Source organism: Parasteatoda tepidariorum, chromosome 4 (genome assembly GCF_982258835.1).
Source record: "Parasteatoda tepidariorum strain Cologne lab strain chromosome 4, Ptep-v5.0, whole genome shotgun sequence".
NCBI classification, from domain to species: Eukaryota; Metazoa; Arthropoda; class Arachnida; order Araneae; family Theridiidae; genus Parasteatoda; species Parasteatoda tepidariorum.
Window position 1 is genome coordinate 93,959,501 of NC_141758.1, and position 24,166 is coordinate 93,983,666.

The following is a 24,166-nucleotide window of genomic DNA, read 5'->3' on the forward strand; positions in this document are numbered from 1 at the left end:
ATCATTTTATTCTAAATCAACAGTTAAAAGAACTCGTAATATAAAAAAAAATGTTAAACAAATTTTATAAAATATAAAAGTTAAAACTTATAAAAGTTAACTTATATGAAAGTTGTATACGATTAACTTCAACTTTTCTGATTCAATTAATCATTTTTTTTTGTTTAAAAAACCAGCTTTTTTCCAGTTTTATTAAAAGGCTTTTCAAACAGAAAAATAATTTTCGAAAAAAATTTTTGGATATGATTTAATTAAATGTTGTTGTTAATTTACGTCGCATTAGAGCTACACAATGGGCTATTGGCGACGGTCTGGGAAACATCCTGGAGGATGATATGAAGACATGCCATCATAATTTTGATCCTCTGCGGAGGGGATGGCACCCCCGCTTCGGTAGCCCGACGACCTGAGCGCGAAGTCGAGCACTTAACAGTAGCACAGTTTAACGAGGACCAATACCGCACATTTGGTCCCTAAGCAGACTGATCCAAGTGGTCACCCACCCGCACACTGACCGCAACCAGTGATGCTTGACTTCGGTGATCTGTTGGGAACCGTGTCTTAACGATCAGTCCACTGCGGGACGATTTAATTAAATGAATTAAAGGTTCAAGAACCAAAAGCAGTTGTACTGTATCACATTTCTTTAAGATACATAAACATTGCAAACTAAAATGGAATAACATTAACTAAATCTGATACAATTAGAAAACGTGTTAAAAAACAAAATTAAAAAAATAAAAATAAGTAGCGTACTTTAGAGTCATGAAACTAATACTTACACATATATAAACACGAGAAAGTAATTTTTGATAAAAAATTGGTTTAAATTAATATGAATTTGTGTAAAAAACAAAAAAAAGTTCAATATATTTTTGCATCAAAAAGTCTTCAAGCATGCCCTGTTTTATTTTTCGCCAACCCTGACTTGATTTATAAGCTTAAGCAGTTTATTCCATTCTAAAATACTAAAATATCGAAGAGAACAAAAAAAAAATCTCTATGAACTTCCCTTTGAATCCGCATAAAAATGACAATCTTAAAAATGGATGATCATGAAATATAAAACAGAGATTATAGATAAAATTCTCGTGAAAGAATGTCTCTTGAATATTAAAAAATAAGTGAAAATTAGTATAATTGCAATATGATAGATGTGAAATAGTTACAAAGTCGATATACTTCTTGGTTATGGCAAACAAAAAAGCTGAGAACTATTAGATACAGTAAAAAAAAAATAACAAGGAAAATTAAGACTTTCTTATAGTGTGGTGATGGGAAAGATTAATACACTTCTTATTAATTAGATGGCACTACTTGTCAGGCAAAAATTGTTACAATAAAGCATTATTGTGAGATTAATTTCAAACAGACAACAAAGTTAAGGTGGGTGTGCACAATTGGTCCAAACAACATTATTTTTTTACAGACATGGGACCACAATGGGAAAAATGTCTGATTATAGACAATATGTCCGAATATTAATAAATAAATTACGGGAAATTGTTTCTAGCTTGTTTTTTTTTCTTCACTGTACCTAATATGCAAATGGTTAATTTAATGAAATAGAAACAATAACAAATGATGAGTTAAAATAAGAAACAAGTTAATAACAATCTTTACTAAATTATGAGAACTAATTTGGGGCTAAAATATTAATAGATTCATTACAAAGAAAAATCAAAGGTGTATGATATTTAAGAGTTTTTGATAAAAGAAAAACATGGCAAAATAAACACAAATTATACTAAAACACAAACAACTTAATAAAAACAAGAAAATGTTTTAAAAAAAAAATGAATTAAAGAGATGAAGCAAAAATCTGAAAATTTCAATATTGAATCAAATTTTCATTTACCTATTCATTGCTAATACATACAATTTGGCACTTTAGTATAGATAACAACAATAGCATTTTATCATTATTATTTAATTATTATTAATAGATAAACATATTAAAAAAACTTAGTATGTTTATTTTCATTTATCTGTGAGTTATTTGCTCACTTGTTATAAGTTAGAAATTATGTTTCAAATTTGAATGAGTTGTTTCTATATTTATAGATGCAATTTTTCTTTCTATTCTATAAATTCTAAGAAAAATGTCATGTAGATTATAGATTCAATGTTCAAGCAAACAACAAAATTCACATAAAAAAATAGAAAAAGAATATTGAAAATTAATAACAGCCTTAAGAGATAAATATATTTATTTCGAGTGATATCAAACAAATATTTTTTTAAAAAAGCATATTATTAAAAAACAGATGATTCATTGCAAATCTCATCAATATATTTAATTTCATTTTAGAAAATATTAATTAAAATCTAAAAATACTTACTTATACACAAGTTGATTGCATAAGAAAGTATTTTATAATAAAAAAAATCTCGAAAAAATAAAACTTTAAAAATTGTCCTATGAAATAAAATAGGACTTAGCTACCTTAAAAGGTCTGCTCATTTAGACAGTAACAGATACTACCTTTAAAGCATTGTTTAGTAGCAGTAACTGATATAACCTATAAAGCATCGTTTAGTTGAAGTAACCGATACTACCTCAGGGTGCGTAGCCAGATTCTACAACAAAAAATAAGCACATTTTAAATACTTTTTAAGCACTCACTTAAATACTTTCCAATCCCTTTCCAAAAAAATATATATATTTTTTTTTTGCAGAAATTTGTGCAGCAATAAAAATAATTTTCTTCCCTGTCGTTTAAAGTTCTTAATTTATAAAAATAAAATCGATAAAATTCAAAAAATTTACATAATCATGATAAAATAACAACTAGTTTCTGATAAATACTGCAGAAAAAATTATGTTTTTTTTTTTTTTTTTGCAATTTAGAACAATCGATACAGCAAAGAAAAAAATCTCTTCTTAAAAGATAGAAAATTAAGCGCTTTTTAAAAACCCCAAATGAAAAAAGCACCTTTAAGACCTTTTAAAAAACATAAATAAAAAAATAAGCACCTTTGAGCACTTTTTAAAAACGCTACGCACCCTGTACCTTTAAAGCATTGTTAATTGCAGTAACTGATACTATCTTCACAGCATTTGCAGTAACTGATACTACCTTCAAGGTTTTGCAATAACTTTTATGAGGGGAAAAAATAAAAGGTACAAAATTTAAAAAGGTAGTAATCAATCAATCACAACAAAATTAACTGTCTTAAAGATAAAATTGCATCTAAACATGGCATTTTCAAAATTCTAAAAATTGGCATTTGCCGAATCGATTCCACACATTATCGTCATGGATGAAGGACATGTTTCATTGCAATACAGTTTCTCTGTACACCAATATGATTGTCACCTCCCTAATAGAGAGGTTTTGAATAAATTTACAGGAAATAAATTAAAACCAAACAGATGCTGCTTCCACTTCTTTATTCACATCCACAGGTGATTAATTACATGATTTGGGCACCTTTAAAGGAGGCCTATAAAGGTAAAAAAGAAAATAAAGAAAGAATAAGAGTAAAAATTTTTTAATAAAATAAAACTTATTTACTTAACACCTTTGTAATTGATTAAAGCAAATGATTGCTGTTAGATTCCTTCTCTAATCGCAGTGAATTGAAAGTTAACCTTAGATAAGTTAGACTCTGTAGCTTATCATTTGACTCATAGACTAAAAATTAAATACTTGCTAATTTTTTTATTATTAATGTCAATCAAATCAGCACTTATTATGGGAAATACACATCAATTTTTATTAAAAAGATTTAAACATTTCAAAATGTGACATTAGTTGCTAAATATTGATGCAAAAATATTGAACTTTCAAAATTATAAAAATTGACAATTGTACAAATGTAGTTTAAAATGATTTATAGGTGTCAAGTAACAAAACAGATATTATGTACGCAATTTACAAGCTTTATATAAAACTTATTTATAACTTATTTAAACATAACTTACATATAACTTATTTAAATAAAACTTATTTACTTAACAGATTTGTAATTGATTAAAACAAATGATTGCAGATAGCTTCTGCACTAATTGCAGAGAATTGAAAATTAAGCTTAGATAAATTAGACTCCATATCTTATCATTTGACTCATTGGCACCTGCTGATTTTCTTTTTTATTAATGTCAATCAAATCAGCACTTATTAAGGGAAATACACTTTAATTTTTATTAAAAATACTGAAATATTTTAAAATGTAACACTAGTTATCTTTGAAGATATTAAAATGTTGACTTCTCGAAATTATAAAACCTAGCAATTTTGGGTACAAGTGTGGTTTTAAAATTATTTTATAGGTGACACGTAACAAAACAGATAATATACGCAACTTATAAGTTTTATATAAACAATTAATAATAATTTGTTTTGTACTTAGATGGTGGTTTTTAAACAATTAACAATCGTACCATGTTGATCAATCATTAAAATGTTAAACTTCATTCATCAACAAAGTGAATAATTTTACTTTAGATTGAAAATTTGATGACAACTAAAACGACTCATTTCTTTTCATACTGTCAATACAACAATATATATTATATGAGCAGAGATAGACAAAATTAAAAATCACCATTGGACACAGGGTGACTAATTATAAGAGCGTGACTAAGAATAAAATTTTTATAACCGACGGTGAACAACTGACCGAAATTTATGGATTTACGACCACTAATGTTTAATCCAGAAGACAAGGAAACTTCCGAATGGGCGAAATTTGTCCTTGTGGAAGAATTTTTGAGGGAAATAGCCCGCATTTGCATTATATGGAGAGGAAAACCACAAAAACCTCCCACAGGTAGCCAAACGGCAAGGGAACTCTAACCCATGATCTGTCTACCACTGAGGACTTTTTTTATCGTCGGCCCAGGTTCATTTCATTATTAGTATTATTATTTAAAAACCATGGAATTAGTATGAATATTAAAAATTTTTTTTAATTGCCTGCTCGTCTCGTAAAACTTTTCTTCAATTTAAAAGTGAACCTTTTATTGTTTTTATCATGTCTTGAGAAATGCACAAGTCTTAGATTTTTTGCAACAGTTTTTATAATAGTTAAAAAGATTTTAAATTTTAAAACTGTTAAAAATGCAATAAATGGCCAGTAGCAACGTTTCTTAATTTTGCCCTATATAAGTGGGGTAACTTACAATGCTGCCTTCATTCGCTATCAAGTGAGTTTTGTACAATGACTAGGCCTTCCTGTAAAGATAAAGAGTAATTAGAAAACAAAAAATAATTAAAACAACATTTTTTTTCTTCTTAAGGGCAAGGAACACTCACATCATTAAGAAATAGCAATTAATAATTTCAATTATTTATCCCTATTAGCAATGCTAATACAAACAGTGGCTTTAAAATAATTTAACTTTCACTAAGATACAAGAGGTTATGAAGATGGCAATGAGGTCACTATTGCAATCAGCTTTATTTCACAGACAAGCAGGTTCCCATCTATCTGAGCCTGTGTAGGCTTCAAGCTGCCATCTGTCAACAACAGTTCAGAGCCATAGCCACAGTGCTATTAAGGCTCTTTCACTTATGCATTCACATTATTTTGTACACAACTCAAAAGACAAGGGAATTCTTTAATCCAACTAATGTGACCATCACATACTTGGTGGGCTGATTGAGCAGGACTTAGAGGCATTTACATTATCTCAGAGAAAAATCAAACAACCTAATGTAGGGAGCTATTTGCAATGGGAATCAGATTTTAAGCGATTTATTACTAACGATTTCAACATAGCTGCCTGAGTTGTTATGGCAATGTTATTATTTTTAGATCGTGGCAAAAAGCAAAGAATCACAGGTGTAGATTATTTAAAACAAAGATATTATTTAAAAAAATTACAACAAATTATCAGGACACTCACAAAATATGGGCTTTTTTTGAGCAAATATTTTTATTTAATAAATTGCAGAGTAATCACAAATCTCCAAGTTGCTTAATTTCAAACAAGATCACACTCCCAGCTTGAAATATAAGATGGTTGAATTCAAGAATCTCAATTAGTATTATTTGCATTTTATATTAATTTAGTATTTTTTTTGTAAATAGATCATATCTCTACAAGTTTTAAAAGTTGCGCGTAATCATTACCAATCAAAAATATCATTACCTTCAGAATCTTCAAAATTTACAGGTGACACAGAATGAGATTCTTCATTAACATTGCTTCTTGTTTGAGATTGTTGCAGTATATCCTCTTCTAATGGATTTAATCTAAAGAAATAATACTTATTTTATTGTAAACTCAAATTTATTTTTTTTACGGTCATTTAAAAATATTTTAAAGCTTTAAATATATATTTTTATACTATATTAAATAATTAGAGAGGCAAAGACCCAAAAGTTCATCTTTCAATTTTACAAAAACTGTATTGATTTAAAAACACAAGCATTTAATAAGAAAATAAACTAACACTTTTCTCCCTGAGATGTTACAAAGATAATTTAGGCTTAAATTTAAAAATGAAAAAGGTTATATTATTATTAAAACACCTGTACGCTGAGAAGAAGGGAAGAGTTGGAATACAAACTTCGTGGTTTTTAAACTGGTTAAAATATAGTAGACATTTTACTTTAACAAAAGTTTATTAACAAGAACACATTTCTTTCAAAACTAATTCCGTAAATAGTGAATATCAGAATCACTTTATACCTGAACACATATGCATTTTAAAATTAATTCTGCAAATGGCGGATTTTCAGAATAACTTCGTAACTTTGAAATTCAAGCTTTTGCAGTAGGGTAAAATAATGGCATAATAAAGCTATTTTTAGCATAAACATTTTAATTTAGTTAATTTTTCCAATTGCGAAAAATTTAAAAGATTATGTCAGCATATTAAAAAATGTTATAATACGAATGGTAGGAGACAAACTTTTAACAATTTTAATAGAACATGGACGCATTACCTGGCTTGCTTCAAAGCCATTTGTTTAGCAACATGCAACGCTCTTAGTTGAGATGGCGAGAGAGTTTCTTCAGTGGCATTACTATTCAACTCATCATCTATTCTTTGATCAACATCTGATTCTGGATTTGAGATTAACCGGTTTTCTTCAGAAATAAAGCTAAAACATAATTTAAAACAATATATATAGTAAACAAATTGACATTGTTATGGAAAAAGCTCTTATAATTTAGAGTAATGAGTGAATGTGGAAGTATTGCAATGGTGGGGAGGGGGCTCTCTCCCTCTCCATATATATATATATATGGAGATATATGGATATATATATATATATATGGAGATATATGGATATATATATATATATATGGATATATATATATATATATATATATATATATATATATATATATATATATATATATATATATATATATATATATATATATATATCTTATGAGGGTCTGAATTATCTGAACCTCACAAAATGGCTATCAAGAATTCAAATTTGCATCTTTAACATTTGCGCTAATTTGGATTTAGCAGTAACATTTGAAACTAAGAATTTTTACCTTCGATCAGCAATAGGGTCCTATATTGTTTCTGTGGGAAGATGAGTAAGGTATAATTTGGGGACTCGCTTGAAATAGTTTCTTTTTCTTCAAGAATTTAGACACAAAAATATTATAATTTTTTTTAGTTGTATATTTAATTATACAAATATTGAGTGAAAAATTTTGAGCTTAAAAATCCTTTAATCCCCTCTGCCCCCGCAGATTCTGCGATCCCTGAGAACAAGTAAATTATCTAGAATAATAAACAAAGAGTATTTTTGATTATAATCCAAGAGTTAAAAAGGTACCAAGCCACACTTTCAAATAGAGTAATATTTTGGGTCATTTGTATGAAAACTTTTTCGTTCCTTTTTTCAAAGCCATTGGTTTCAAATGAGAAAATATGTTTTGTAAAGAGATTATAGCTGATACTAATTATTATTTTTTTTAAATGTAGGTTTAACAATTCATTAAGAGATAATTTGTTTTTGAAAAGAAAAATTATTAAATCTAAATTTAGTATGAAATCTATAATGCAAGTGCAACAAAGAATTCTACGTTGAGGTTTTGGGGGCTCTTAATGGTATTACATTAATACAATACATATTTTTAAAGACATAACTACTTATTTTATGATTAATTAATAATAACACATTTTATGAATTTTTTATTACTTTTCCCCACTAATACAGCAAATTACTACTGGTAAACACAGAAATTCAACACCATTAAATAAATATTCAAGATTCCATAGAATTATTTTACCAACATCTAATATTGAAATAGAACTAAAATTTAAGTACTTTAATTAAACATAACCATTACCTAAAAGAAAGAAAAAAAAAGTTATTTCTTTTTCCTTTTAACAGATTTCACATGAACATTAGCATTAGACAAAACAACACATGATTGAATAATAATTATTGTAAGAAAAATATTTTCACTAAAAAATCTGTACACTTTAACACAACAAAAACATTAGGACCACAATTAAAGAGAGAAAAAGCAATCATAATATAAATTAGGTGATTATAATGCATTTAGTAATACAGAAAATTAAAAAATTAAATCACTTTACAACTGAGAAAAAATTCAAACACATACCATTGTTGTATAGTTGCACCATCTTCTAGAGTAACTTTCTTCATGTGGAATAAATTATTGTCAATGATTTCATTCAATTCTTCCTCTTCTAATGAGTGGTATACCTTCAATTCCTCCTCCGTCATTGAAGCAAGTTTTCTTTCTATAAGAATACACAGTTAAGTTTAGATTATTAACTACATTTTAAAATAACATGGGCATAGAAAGAAGATGTACGGAAATTCTTGAATGACATTTAGAGGCCGTTTAAATATTACGTAAATTACAGGAGGGAGGGGTGATCTGCTTATATTTGCAGGCAGCACAGTTACAAGCACTATGCTTATGTAAGCTAAAATGGCTCAGGGCATACAGCATTCGCTTCCCAATGAGGTAGGTGATTACGGTTTGAATCCCAAGTGATGGCTGGTAAATATGAATACTGCTCCCGTCTCGCACCGATCTAAGTGATTGACCTATCATGAGTTAGAATCTCTTTGATGTCGGGATAACTGTGGAAAGTTTTCCCGGTTTTCCTCTTCATGTAAGATCCAAAATTCTTTAACTTATGCAAGATCCTAAAATCTACTTATTTTTAATTTTTTTTAAAATGCAAACAAAATTATGTTGAAATAATTTTAAAAAATGAAATAACAGTTAGCCCTTTCGCTGTTGGCATTGCATCTCATATGTTCGGTGATTTTGTGCCCGTATGGTCGGCGTCACATGCCATGTGATGAAGAGAAAAATTGCATCATTGAAACTCAATTCGTCGCTACTTATACACACTTCTTTAAATCCTGCTAATATTTTTGTATTGCTGAATATAGCTAAGATGGTACAACTAGTCCCAATTTTTGTAGTGAGATTTCCCACCTTGAATTGAAATGAAAATCATTTTGTACTTTCTGTAATTTTGCTACCACAAGTCATAGGTAATATGTTAATTCAGTTTTGTGTTAAACGTAATTTTTACGCTCTGATGCCCAAGTGGACAGGACATAACAGATTTCACCACACCACCAATAGGTTAAGTGAAAAATTGCTTGCTGACAAAAACATTTTGCATTTTTGAATTTAGGATAGAACATATAACTTTTAGCAAAATATATATATATATATATATATATATATATATATATATATATATATATATATATATATATATATATATATATATATATATATATATATATATATATATGATAGAGAAGGAATTAAATTTAGAAAAAATTTCATTAAAGAGTTGCAAACTTTTATAGAATAAATTTATACTTAAATTTTGCCTCTCACTAAGTAACAGATTTTATTTGAATTTTATCCGAAAACTAGATTACTACAATAAAAGTTAAAGCCAAAAACAAGAGGGGATTTGTGAATTTCTAACATATGCCGAAGAGAGGGTATGTATAAAAAAAAAGAAGCTTACATAACATTTTAACAGCCCTTCATTCAAAATCCTAGCCAGGATTGAGAAGAGAAATTTGGTGTAAAAGTTTGGTTTTTAAGTGGAGCTATTGCAACCATATGGTGGACTAGAGCTGTAACCATACAATTAAGTTAACCACGCTACAGATAAATAGAAACCATCACCATTTCATGCACCAAATTTGTTTCATACATACCCTCTTCTTCTTTCATCCTTTCCAATTCAGCTGGTGTAAAGTAACTAAATTGCTTTACATCAACCATCGTGGGTGCTTGAATGGGTTTAGTAACTAACTCAAACCTTCTCTTTTTCTCACTGAATGTTAATTGCTCAGGATCATCAACAAATGGAATGGCAACCTTTAATTTTGAAAATATATTTATTACACACTAGAATTAAATATTAAAAAAAAAAAAAGTCTTTAAATAAGTATGTATTTGCATACACCAGGAATTATGTTACAGATTTATACCTTGTTATACAATTAATCACATGTTATATTTGTGCCACTACACTCACAATGATTTAATGGAGGGCCCAACATGGGAAACACAAAGTAATAAAGAGGAAACTTAAGAGAAGAAAATTGATTTCTGATATGATTTGAATGATCTGAATTGGAACTGATTTCTGGTAGTTTACAGCATTTTTAAATTTCACTTCCTTAGGGATTGTAATCAAAATGATCTAGTAGACTAGTGCATTAGCTTCAATTCATTTATTATTTAAAAATCTGATATTTGTAAATATACTCTTTACAAAAAAAATTAATTTTACAGTTATTTAAGTTTTTTTCAGAATTCTTTTTAAGGTACAGTGGTAGTAATAATATTTTACAGGTCACAGAGCTGCGCAATGGGTTTGGTGACGGTCAGGGAAACATCCCTGAGGATGATTTGAAAGACACGCCATCAAAATTTTAAACCTCTGCAGAGGAGATGGCTCCCCTACTTTGGTAGCCCGCGATGTGCACAAGTAGTCTAGCACTTTACTGTAGAACAGACTAACCAGGACGATCACCACACATCCTCTGTCGCGAGGCGACTGATCAAAGTGGTCCCCCACCCGTTCATTGACCACAGCCAGTGATGCTTCACTTTTCTTAGAACCGTGTCTTTACAATCAGTATACTGCAGGACTTCCAAGATACGGAAATCAGAATGCTTGAATATTGTGAAATTAACAAAATTAACGAAGCAAGAAGAAAACTAAATAGATGGCTTTAAAAAATGCTTGAAGAAAAAAATATTGAAAATCATTTGGCCTGGTCACCAGAGTGAAAGAGGAGGAGAGGTAGGCGGAGAACAATACAGCAAGTATGATTATTAATTTGTTATCGGAGAAAAAACGATTCACTGAATAAACAACTCACAACAGCATTCTCTAGTTTAGTCTGCATAGTAGTGATTGAACTGCACTTCTGGCAATAGTGCCATCTGTTGAGGAATAAGAGAAGTATTTTTTTGCCATTAGCTGATATCTATCATTAAAAAAAATTTAAATGTTTTCAAAAAATACAAAGAAATTTGGAAGAAAAAAAAATGAGTACACGGGAGAGAATCATAAAACACAGGAGTCTTGGTTAAAGAACAGGAGGCTTGGCACGTATGTCAATTTCATTGGCAGAGTTGGAATATGCCGGAGAAGATGGAGGGCAGAGATGCACCTTTCAGGAGTAAAAAGCTTCACTAGCTTTAGTATTTTTATCACTGTCTATTGCTACAAGTATAGAGAACTTAAATATTGCTACCTCAAGTGTCCCCTTCCTTTTAAAGCTTGGGAAGACAAAAATTATTTATTAAATTTACGATATTTAAGGGAATTTTCTTTTTTTAAATTCTTGGACATTAATAATTATTGCAATCACATGTTGTTGCAGTCAATATTTGAAAAGCAGACTTACTTTAGATAGTTTTGGCATAACAGGTTTTGCACCAGGAAGTCTAGCTCTGTGAATAGGATCAACCATGGATTCATCTGTACTTACAGTTAAATCAGCATCAGGAGAATTAAAGTGAATAGGAGATGGCATATCTCTTCCCTGAAAATGTTTTAAATAGGTTTGCATTACATATGGCAGTCAATTCATAAAGTATGTTGAATCAATAAGTAGGGCCAGATTCACCAAGAAAGTCATAAAAAAATGCTTGGAAAATAAGTCAGGGATATAGAGGGATTATAATGTAACACTTATCAATAATTAAGAAAGTAGGCAACAATGATTTGGTAAAAAAGAAAAATACTTTGCTGAATATTTGACCAATCATTTGACAAAAGGGCCAAATACTGAATATGCGTTACATCGCTATCAACTATGACACAAATTTATAATGATTGCATAAACAGGCTTTGCAGTGGGTCAAAGAAAAAAATCAGGACAACTTTTTGGAATTGTATACATATAATATACTTTTAAAAGGTAAATTTTAAAAAAAATTTAATTTGCTTACAATAATATGCATTAAAAGCAAATTTATCAAAAAAGGAATATAAAAAATAATTTTTATTTCAGAGTTACTTTGTTAAAAACAAATTTAAAAAGTTTTTAGTTTAATTGCATCAATACTGAACAACTCATAATAGTTTCAAATCAACACAAGAAACATTTTTATAGAACTGCTGTATTAAAAAAAAAAAAAAACTTATAATTGGTTCACATTTTTTAATAAAAATGTGCAATTAAAATTTTTCAATTAGTTCAAGATTTCTTTTATTAAATAATTTTAAATTGGAGTTTCAATAACCTTAAAATGAAAACACAGTTTAGTGGATGATCCCACAATTTATAATTTAAAAATTACACAGTATGACTACTGTACTTTTGATTGAAATTGATAATTTTAAAAGCAAGTAAAAGATACAAATCATAAACTGTGACACTATAAAAGTACACTTAAGGAGATCTGTTACTAGATTTGCTTAAAATAAGTAAGAGTACAACACCTGAATTCATCACCATTAGAATTTAACGATTTAAAACTGTTAATCGAGTTTCTTTTTCCCATAATGAATGAATTTCCAAAATTGTTCAAATTTTACGATTTTTACTAGAGTTAGTTATTAAAATAAAAAGGTGTTGGATCAGAAATTCAAATTTTTCCATTCATTATTTTTTTTGAAAAATTCTCATTACATAGCTGCCAACACGGAAAAGAAAAAATTCCAGTAGATTTTACGAAATAATATATATTTTATGATAATTGTTACAAAATATACTAAATATTTTTTACATAGGGGGTTTCAGGGATTTTTAACCATCAAAATAGAAAAACTGAAATGTCTTCCAGTTTTGATTCCTCATCAAATGATCATGAAATGTTATTTATTATGTTCATTCCCAATTTCGAATAGTAATAGGCATTTACTTCATCAAAGATTGTTAACTGAATTTTATAAATGAGGCTCGCTTTTTTTATGTATTAGAGACACTTATTTAAATATTCAAGCAAGCAATAATCTGCACAAAATTTCTATTTCAATAGGGATTTTTTAAGGGAACTTTCTCAATTTAAGAGAATTGTATTCTTATAAAGTAGGTTATTCTGATCATACACAAAAAATCAAAAATATCAGAATGCAAAGCTAAAACTCAGGAAGAATAAGGCCAAAATATTTTCAATCAGGAATATCAGGGCAACTACAAACCCTGCATAAGAGATAATGGTTATGAAATACTTATTTTTTTTAATTATTAGGGAAAGCAAATAGAGAAGTTTTAAGAATTTTTCTCACCTCCACTTTCACAGGTGTACTATACATAACTTGATCAGTACAATTTAGGATATTCTCAGCACTAGAGTATCTGATCTAAAATAATAATAAAAATATTGAGTATAAAAGAAAGAAGTTTCATAATATATAAGAAAAAGATGAATGAAAATGCTTACATCAACAGAAGCTGGATCCAATTTCTGTTCATATCCATCGCATACTTCATTTTCCTTTTCTCTATGTTGTTCCTAAATTGATAACAATGAATAATTATAAAACCACTGACATAAATTAAAATTTTTTTTAATGACAAAAGTCCATTGAATTTAGTAAGTTTCTCATAAAGTTGAAATTTTTAGTTAAAATTTTTTTTTTTAGCTATTCCGAATTTCAAATTCAACTTATTGACACTATCATGCAGGGTGCGTAGCCAGATTTTTCATAAAAAATAAGCACCTTTTAAGCACTCAAAAATTTTTTTAAGTCACTTTCCAAAAAAAAAAAAAAAAAAAAATCAGAATTAGGATCTGCACAGTAATAATTTTTTTTCCTTCTATCGTTTGTAAGTTCTTAATTTACAAACAAAAAATCAATAAAATTCAAAAATATTTCCAAAACCTTTACATAATCATGATAAAATAACTAGCTTCTGATAATTATTGCAGAGAAAATTGTGAAAAATCATGTATTTTTTGTAATTTAGAACGACAATCGACAAAGCAAAGGAGATCTTTTTTGAAGGATAGAAAAAATTAAGCACTTTTTACAAACTCTGAATAAAAAAAAAACACCTTTGAGGGCTTTTTAAAACGTAAATCAAAAATAAGCACCTTTAGGCACTTTTTAAAAACACTACGCACCCTGTCATGTTCTCAAGCACTTCAAGCTTCTTAACGTCAGACATTATAAGCATGCTCAGTAGATTTTTTAAAAAAAATTATTAATTATAAATCACAGACAAGCAACAACAGTATGGGAGTACTTTGTAGTAGCAAGCAATTCTGTATTTTTGTGGTTATTCTGCAACTTTGTCTATTACACGACAGCTATTATTTGAATAGTAGTGCAACTCAACTTATCAAAACAATGGAGTTAGCCTGACTTTCATGTTCATACAAGTCGTTTGTGTTTTGAGTACACTTCAAGCTATTTCTTCCTTCAAACAGAAAAAACCACAAATGAAACAAAATAATAAAAAAAAAAACAATATGCTCATTAGACTTCAAGGTGATAGATCTCAAATAGAGTGGGGCGTGTCTGCTACAAGTTTAAATGCATCAAAATTTATTTACGCAGAACGATAATCTTAACTTGAGGGTCGGTAACTTTCTTTTCATATTTTGATAGAAAGGAAAAAAAAGGTACGGCGAATTCTCCGGTGTTAGTAATAACACAATGCACAGAATTAGGTTATCATAAATTTGGATACATTAAAAAAATATATATATAATTTATGTAAATTGAGCAACTTTCCATATTATTAGAGTTTTAAAATGGAGCAACCTTTTTTTGAAAGAAATCATTTAATTGCTGAATATAAAATTCAAAAGATATAATCTGAAGTTTAAAATAAAAGTTACACACCATCTTTTCCATATCTTCTTTTTCCCACTGAGCTGTTTCTTTTAAAACTTCTTGTTCCTAAAAATAAAATTTTAATAAAAATTGGACTCAAATATAAATATTAGCAAAATAAGTTTCAATTTAACTAGGAATCTTTATTTTTAGATAGTGATTATATAAATATTATCCTGTTTAGTTTAGACACAAACTCTTCTTAACGTCCTTTTAAGCACAGCCTTAAAAACCATAATACTGTGAATAATCCTAACAATTTCAATCAAATATATAACTTTCACTATAAACTAAGTCACTAAACAGTAAATGCTTAACCATTTACTGTCGATAGCAAACTTAGACTGGAGTACACACTGATTACTTTCCAGCACAAAAAAGCACATTTACTCCTACTTTTTTTTTGTGTTTGCCAAAATTTTTTTTGTTATGTAACACACATAATACATGGGTGAATAAGAAGCTAACATCTATTTCGCCGTAACAAAACTCACATAGATTATAATATATATTTTTTTGAAGCCTGAAAGCCATACTGCCATTCAATTGGGAAAAAAAAAAAAAAAACGCAAGTGCCTTCTGGTAGATTAGAGAAGTGGCTCGACAACTATTTCCTTTTCTATTGCCCATACAGATTTTATGACCCCCCCACCCACCCCCAAAAAATAATAATGACAGGCAACTGAAGAAATTTTTTCTTTGTTGCCAAGAAAAAAAAAACAAAGTTTTCTGACAACGAGATGAAACAGAAATAATTTACCTGTCTGATAACACTCATCATTTCATCATCTCTATCAATGGAACATGACGAATGAAAACTTTTCATTGTGACAGGTAATTCGAGATTATCTTCACAAGATGTTTCATTAAATCCATCGCATACAGTTAGTCGAACAGTATCACAAGCTGTACGTAAGGCTGTAATAGCTTCCTGATATGTTGCTCCTAACAGAGATGTTTCATTTACCTATTAAGACAATTTCTTATTAATACAATTTACCAAAAACGACAAAGACATGTACGTGTACCTTTTACAGTAAGTTTCATATAAAAGCAGCTAACCTAATGGGTGGTGTTTTCACTATAAATGTAAACAACAACCTCACGCTCTTGACTTGCTCTACTTCCGGTTAGGAAGTGTACAGCTGCTTACTTTACCTTATGCTGCGAGGCGATATTTTTTTAACAGATAATTTTGCTTTTAATAAAAGAAATAAATTATATTATATAATTTCTGGGCTCAAATCTGCTGTATTTCATAAGATATTAAGTAATTCTGGTGAGTTTAAAGTGAAAATTTGTTTTAGTTATTAATAGATGTCTTTTTAAAAAAGACGACATGGCTACGATGCTAGATTTAGAAAGAACTTGCTCTTTTGGTGATCCCAATTTGGCCTCTTTTTTACTTATTTATTACTGTTTGTTCTTATTGCGAGTCGTGCGCCATCATACATTAAGTGTTAGCATGTAATTCGAACAGCAAGATTAAGTTTATTTTACAAATTATAATTTAGGTTTAAATTACGAAGTTGTGTTGACAGGATAAGAAGTGTTTAAATGAGGATTTTTTTTTCTCAAATGACAATTTTTACATCTTGAAATGACAGGTTTTCAAATGATGATTCTTATAGCAATTTTTTTTTTTTTATATACAAATAATAAATCAGATAACAAATACAAGCATATAACTCAAGAGAGTCTCAAAACACAATGATCACATTGTGAGCTAAACAGCTTGAAAAACACCGGAAACAGTAACCTGGAAGTATAGTCAGTAAAGAGACTGCATTGCACCCTAATGTAGAAAACACCATCCATACAAAGATCTTAATTTTAGTTTAAGAATGCGTTTTTTTTTTTTCATACATAGTTTTAATCTCAAAAGAAATACTGAATTCTTTTCATTATAACAAATCATGATAATAATTTAGTATTAAATACAGTTAAATTAAAAAAAAAAAAAAAACTATTTTTAGTTATATTTCAAACATTGTGAATTACTTAACCTGGAATGAACTGAAATATAACTTTGGCATAACTCAAATTGATATATGGTGCGCTTCAAAAAGAGACAAAAACAAATGAGAAATATTTTGCCAATACAAAAATTAATTCAATAAAAAACATACCTCAACAATTCTCATTCCAGGTAATAATCTGCCATCCAAACCAGCTGCACCATCAGAGTTTACCTAAATGAAAGATGCAAATTAGTTCCAAGTAAAAATCTACGCAAGTAAAGCAAGAATTTGTAATGTCTTCTGATAGCTACATGTGAAGCGTTTAAGATTTTCTTAAAAATTTATTTCGCAATTCTGTTAATGGTATGAAATTTCAGTTTTAAAGGTCCAGGCAGATTAAAATTTTTACTTGCAACTATTTTCACAAAAATTATGAATAATTTTTAAAATGTTAACAAATGTAGTATGAAGAACATTTTGGTGACCAAAAACATAAAAGGTCATAGAAAAACATTTATAGCAAAAAATAATATTTATTTAAAATAAGGTTGTCATATGGTTTTAATGATTCCAATATCATCAAAAGTGATTGAAATAAGATAAATATCAGAAATTTTGCCATATTTATAACAATTCACGTTTGTATACATGTATATTGCTGCCTTTCGGCACAAAAATACCATTTGTCAATGTTAAAATATGATAGGACGGATCCAGGAAAATTCAAGTAAATCAATTTACCTTCTGTTCACAAATAATTGCCGCAGTTGCAGACTGATATTTTCTCCGAATTCTACATATAAATGCTATCACTGGAAAATTTTGGATAGTTTGGATAGATCACTGGAAAATTTTGGTCAGATAGAAAACGTAACAACCAGCCCTAAATATTTAATTGCCAATGACAAGTCGGCGAGGTCGATTTTCGCAACCTTAACTAGTTACAATTCTTATTTTATCGAAATTATACAATGATCCATAAATTAAATTTCAAAATAGCTATAAAAATTTTTTTCGGTGAAAACGATGACAAGTAATAATGAAGAAACTAAACAGCTTTTAATTAAAAAAAAAAAAAAAGCTAACAATTTTTAAAAAAAAAATAAAGTTACTATTGGAATTAAGTTACTACTTAAGTTACTACTAGTTAGTTACTTAAGTTACTATTGATTATAAAATTTAGAAATCTCCGTTTTTAGTTATTAAACTATTAATTCATTTTTATTGATTTCAATCACGCTAACAGAATTGTTTATGATTTGCATTCTATTTGTTCAGGGTAATTCACAATGTTTGCCTTAAATATATATTTTAAAATTCCTGTAAGAAAGTGATCACAGAAATAAGTGAGGAAATAAAATAAAAACTCTACTCAAAACATCAAAATTTGATTGTCGGAGGAATCAGAGAAGAGTTAAATGAAGATTATTATAAAAACATAATTTTAATGAATCTTTTGATGCATTTTTTCTTACTTTCTTCATTGACAAATGACATTTCTGTTTCACCTACCCGTGAACATTAATTTGGGACTATTGATGTGGGCACTTTTTAGGCTTCATTTTTGACAAGAATTCTAAAAATATGAGCAGACAGCAATTGCCATGGAACACGTTTTATGTGTTAAAACTACAATTTATTATTAATTTTCTTTTTGTTTTTTAAATTTAGCACATTTTGAAATTCAGTTTGACATACTAAAAATGAAGCAATTTTTTATTATTATTTAGAAATTATTACCCATGAAATGAATATTCCTTCATCTTCTTTATCTTTGAAGTTGCCATTTTCACCTCCGACGCCTCCTTTAATGCCCATGCCCAATTTTTCATTGGGATGCTTATTAATCACAATTTCCTTTAAAAAAAAATATTAAAAAATCAATAAGTGCAATACTGCAAATACAGAAGTAAAAAAAAGTGAAAATAGATATTTCTAACATTAAAAATGGTTTATAAATACAAAAATTGAAAAATAGCAATAATTTTTAGAAAATATATTTTTTATTAAACCTTCCAGCACTTTTAGAGTAAAAGTTATTTTGAATATCAATTGAAGCAAAAACTATAATTAAGTACCACAACGAAAATTGCTTCACTGAAGCAACCAAAAACTATCTTCAAGGATAGGTAATATAAAATCTATTGGAATAAAAAATTATAACTAGCGTTAAACCAAACACCAATTTATGGTATACAAAATCAGGTACTTCATACCACAATATAACTATATAGTTGTAAATGTGCTGTTGAATTACAGGTGAAACTTAACTCAGAGCCCTCTGGACAGATGGCCAACCATCTATTCGTAAAGTCACTTTAATTTAGCCACAGATCTGAAGAAAGAAATTTTTTTTATATCCTTGTACCCATGGTACTGTTTATCGACTGACCACAGCACTCGCAATTTCACAGATTTTGGAAGCAGATATATATCTCGCATGTACTTGGGTCTTTGCGGATCAAACCCCAGACCCTCTGGACCGTAGAATGATGCTTTACCCCCAAGGCTACTATGGCCCTAGCTGTAATTGCAAAGCTGCTAGTTTGTATTTCTTATATTTGTACTTAAAATTAGTATAATTTTCTTTTTCAAATTTACAGCATGTTCCATACCTAGAAATTAAAGAAAGCTACTAACACAGGGTTGCCACTCAAATCTGGAAGGGAAAAAAAATCCCTGCGTTCTCCCTGTACATATTATACACAATATATTAAGAGCAAACACAATTACTGTGCTCTTGTCTGAACTATATTGGGCTAACTATACTAGTTTTCATTGCTGGAAAAATGTAGAAAAAAAAGAAAAAAGGAACAGCTGAACATACTATACTAAATGAAATAGTTTGGTAGAGCCCAAATATCCTTAAATATTCCATAGATTACACTTTGAGTAATCACCATTTTTTAAAAAGACTGAAATAAGAAACAAAACTTTCTATATTTTCTCAGTTTGTAAAGAAAAACTCAAAATTCCCGGCATTCTCCCTGTTATTTTAGGTGATTTTTTAATTCCTGGTATTTTCCAGGTTTTCCCTGTGGAGTCGCAACCCTGTATGTCTTACATCGCCCAGGGCCACTAAACTCCTAAACACAGCCCCGAGAATATAACACAAAAGCATAGATTTTTCCCTACACATTTATTATATTAGTAATGAAACATAATAGAAAAGTAAAAGATAAAAATGAAAGAAGTTTTTCTAATGTTAGTATCAAGAAAGTTGAAAATACATATACAGTCGACTCGTGTTATAACGACCCTGTGATAGAACGACCAACATGATATAACGACCCTGTGAAGGAGTCCCAATTCACATCCATAGAAGATAACGTTATTTTACTCTTGCTATAACGACCGTAAAAAAGGTCAACTCTTAATATAACGACCCTCTCTGAATTTGAACACCGCTCTTTTCTAACTTCCTATTGGAAAGTGGGGTTGAATGGTTGACCTTGAACAAGCACACATATGTTAAGTCCTCTTAACATGTTACTTCAACAAATTAATGCACATCAAAAAATTAATGTCTTCGTCTAATAAAGCCTCGTTTATGTTCCTCGGTTTACTCTTCTTTCTAATACTGCAGATTATGTACATAAAAAAATTCGTTATATATACCGCAAATTATGTACATCAAAAAATTAATTCATAAGAAACTAGATTTTTTTTCTGTCAAACTATGTTTTTTAATCAGTACTTTAAAATAAAATTCTTAATTGTTTACAGTTGTAATTCAATTGTTAAAATGTCATTATGTTTTATTAATGTATGCATCCTATCCTTTTTTGGTTTATAACATGTTTACCACAAATAGTATATGCATGCATTATGACGTTTAAAACCATTATGTGACCGATTTTCAAAGCAAATTTGCTCATTTTGATATAGCGACCATTTGATATAACGACCAGATAGGGGCAGTCCCGATGGGGTCGTTATAACGCGAGTCAACTGTATAGCCTAGAGAGAAAAGAAATTGTACTTACAGTGAGATAGAAAGAGTTGACAGGATCATGTGCAACAAAAAGGTTAAGCATACAAGTGCGCCACCACCACCACCAATCCATAAAAAGAGTTCTTAAAGAATTGAGTGCAACTATTATTCTTAGAAGATTGAAAATAGATCAATTTTCTTATTCAGTTCAAATACAACTTTTTTCCCTCTCAAGATTCATAGAATATTCTAAATTTAGATTGATTTAATGATAGAGAATAATAGTATTTCCTTGATTTTGTTTATTTATTAAACTCAATACAATAATCAAACAATTAAAATACATAAAACTTTCTTTGACAAAATACTGATTTATCTTAAAATTTTTTTTTACTATTTATTTTTAATATTGGTTACACAAAAACAAATAACATTCTTTAGTTCGATTTTTGTAAATGTACACTTAACTGAGAAACATGAAATTTAAATTAATATACCAAAATGTAATGTGAACTATAAAAAAAAAATGTATGCGTAAAAACATTGCTTTTTTAATTATTTATTTCAACTAATTAGTATCAATTAGAAGTTGTAAAAAAATTATAATAAAATCAATACTTGCATATAACTATTTTAACTTATTCAAACAAAATATTTTCAAATAAGGTCTAGTAAAAATTTAACTTCATAGAAATTTGTAAAATAAATATTCAAAGTGAAAGACTGTTCCAGTTTATTTCAACCTAAAAACATTTACTTCTGATATGTATTTACTTTTCCAGGCATTTATTTTTTGTCAGGTTTATAACAGCCATAATATTGTTTAAAACTGTTTATATTTTCTTGCAACTTGAATCTTACACTTTTTTTACAAAATAAACAAAGGAAAAAAAAAAGATTTTTGAAAACAATAGAATAACATACCCAGGAAAAATATGTAATTATAAATTTTTGGTTTTAAGTCTCAATAGCTTAATGGTTGCATTTGCTTGACAACTAGATATATTTAGCATGCGCCTTTTGCAAGATGCAAGCTAAATAAAATTGAAAGGCTTGGAGCAATATAATGATAATGATAAAAGGACCCCCCCTTTTTTTTTTTTACAAAAGTTACATTTTTACATCAAACCTGTCAAGTTCACCAGTATCAGTGAGAGCTGAATTTATCTTATAAAAATAATCTTTATAACTTGACCTCCTTCCCATTTTGTATGTTTATCAGTGAAATAAATTTGTCTAATAGTTATAGTGCAAAATTAAGAAATTTAGTTACTGGTCAATGGCTAATTGTAGTATTTATAATAATGGCCACTTTTTAAGACATGTGACCACCTTTTAAAAATTTTAAACGATTAAAGAAATTGTTAATATTAAAAATATATTTCCTTTGAAATATTTCTTAAAATATAGCTAACATTACAATGTAAAAAAGAATCAAGTGGGATGGAAAGTAATTTTAAGAATATAAAGTATTTCTAATTGCATATTTATTAAAAAATGCACACTGGTGCATTTTTGCCGAAAAAAGAGCTGAATGACATATTTTTAAATTGTCATTTGCTATATCTAATCACCTTGGCGGCAACCTTTAATTTTTCCATATACCACTAGTGTAATTGAACACTATTCTTAACCCTTCATAAATGAATTTACCTTCTAAATGGAACTTTTACATGCCAAGAATAAAAACTGTGGCTGGCATGTATTTTTTTATTTTTTAGCCCTAGAAGCCCAAGCATGTTGATATTTCATTAGAAATATTGTAAAAACGCACTTCAAGTCCATAAATGCCAATCCCTATTTTTAAAATTGCAGAAGAAATTAAATTATAGAAGATTTTATGAAGTGCATTAAGAAAATATTTATAGCAATTAAAAATTGCAATATTAAATCATGAAATACCTAAAATTTTTCCAATATTTTAATACAAAACGTCTTATTACATAAAAAATTTAAATTCATTTTATTATATATATATATATATATATATATATATATATATAATCATTTCAAACAATTTACTTAATCATTTGCTTTAAAAATATTGTTCCAATTATCTAAAAAAAAAAAAAGTGTGATGACTAATTCTTGATCAACATAAAACAGTATTGAAGAAATGAACAAGTCTGTAAAACTAAATCGTGCATGACGTTATCGCCTCATGAATCGAGCTAATTGGGTACTTTAAGAAGAAGACTATCACAGATACCCACACATATGACCTACGACATCAGCGATAGATGATCGGTTTTAAGCAAAATGGCTTGTTAAAGTTGAGCTAAGTTTCTCCACATTAGTTAGAATTTTAAATAACATGGAATTAATTAAATACAGCACCACATCGCTCATGGAATTTGATGAAACATAATTCTTACTTGTTTACATCTTTTACTTAACTTACATTTATTATTTGTTTATGTATTTTATTGTAACCGTGATATAATTTTGTTTTGTGAACCTGGTAACTTTGATGCACAATTAGTTTCTGTTCTACATGGCTTCGTGCTTGTCTTTGTGTTAATATATACTGAAAAATTTGAAGTCTTTGTGAAAGAATATAGAATGTGTTACTTAAAAGAATTGATACTCGACTAACTTGCCCAACTCGAAATAGAATGGAAAGAATAGTTGCTAGCACAATCAAATGCCACACTTCAACCATTTATGGGATCGCGATACCCACACTACGTTACTTGCAGGCACCCCATTCCAGCAAATTCACTCGACATTAATTTTAATTTTGAATTATTACATGTAAATTTTGAATTGAGGTAATTCCATTGTAAATACATGCTTTTTTTTCACGATTTTTAAATACTGCACTATTACACGCAAATTTCAAATCAACATAAATGAATGTGATTTTTTAAAACTTGAATGTGATTTTTTAAATAGTTGCTAGCACAATCAAATGCCACACTTCAACCATTTATACCATTTATGGGATCGCGATACCCACACTACGTTACTTGCAGGCACCCCATTCCAGCAAATTCACTCGACATTAATTTTAATTTTGAATT

The 24,166-nt window shown here is 28.6% G+C and overlaps 1 protein-coding gene across 1 annotated transcript in view; it reads right to left on the reverse strand.

The window, feature by feature from the left end:
* Positions 1 to 993: 993 nt before the first annotated feature.
* LOC107436583 (protein lap4) overlaps positions 994 to 24,166 on the reverse strand; it is an 88,543-nt gene continuing 65,370 nt past the window's right edge. Inside the window, exons 27-39 of the mRNA XM_016048347.4 lie at positions 18,950 to 19,066; positions 17,378 to 17,440; positions 16,009 to 16,215; positions 15,258 to 15,314; positions 13,850 to 13,921; positions 13,695 to 13,769; positions 11,866 to 12,003; positions 10,159 to 10,321; positions 8,555 to 8,696; positions 6,901 to 7,059; positions 6,101 to 6,204; positions 5,129 to 5,180; positions 994 to 3,447 (exon numbers count right to left, since the gene is read on the reverse strand). Coding sequence (XP_015903833.1) covers positions 5,149 to 5,180; positions 6,101 to 6,204; positions 6,901 to 7,059; positions 8,555 to 8,696; positions 10,159 to 10,321; positions 11,866 to 12,003; positions 13,695 to 13,769; positions 13,850 to 13,921; positions 15,258 to 15,314; positions 16,009 to 16,215; positions 17,378 to 17,440; positions 18,950 to 19,066 — 1,329 coding nt within the window. The 3' untranslated portion in view covers positions 994 to 3,447; positions 5,129 to 5,148. The remainder of the gene's footprint in view (positions 3,448 to 5,128; positions 5,181 to 6,100; positions 6,205 to 6,900; positions 7,060 to 8,554; positions 8,697 to 10,158; positions 10,322 to 11,865; positions 12,004 to 13,694; positions 13,770 to 13,849; positions 13,922 to 15,257; positions 15,315 to 16,008; positions 16,216 to 17,377; positions 17,441 to 18,949; positions 19,067 to 24,166) is intronic.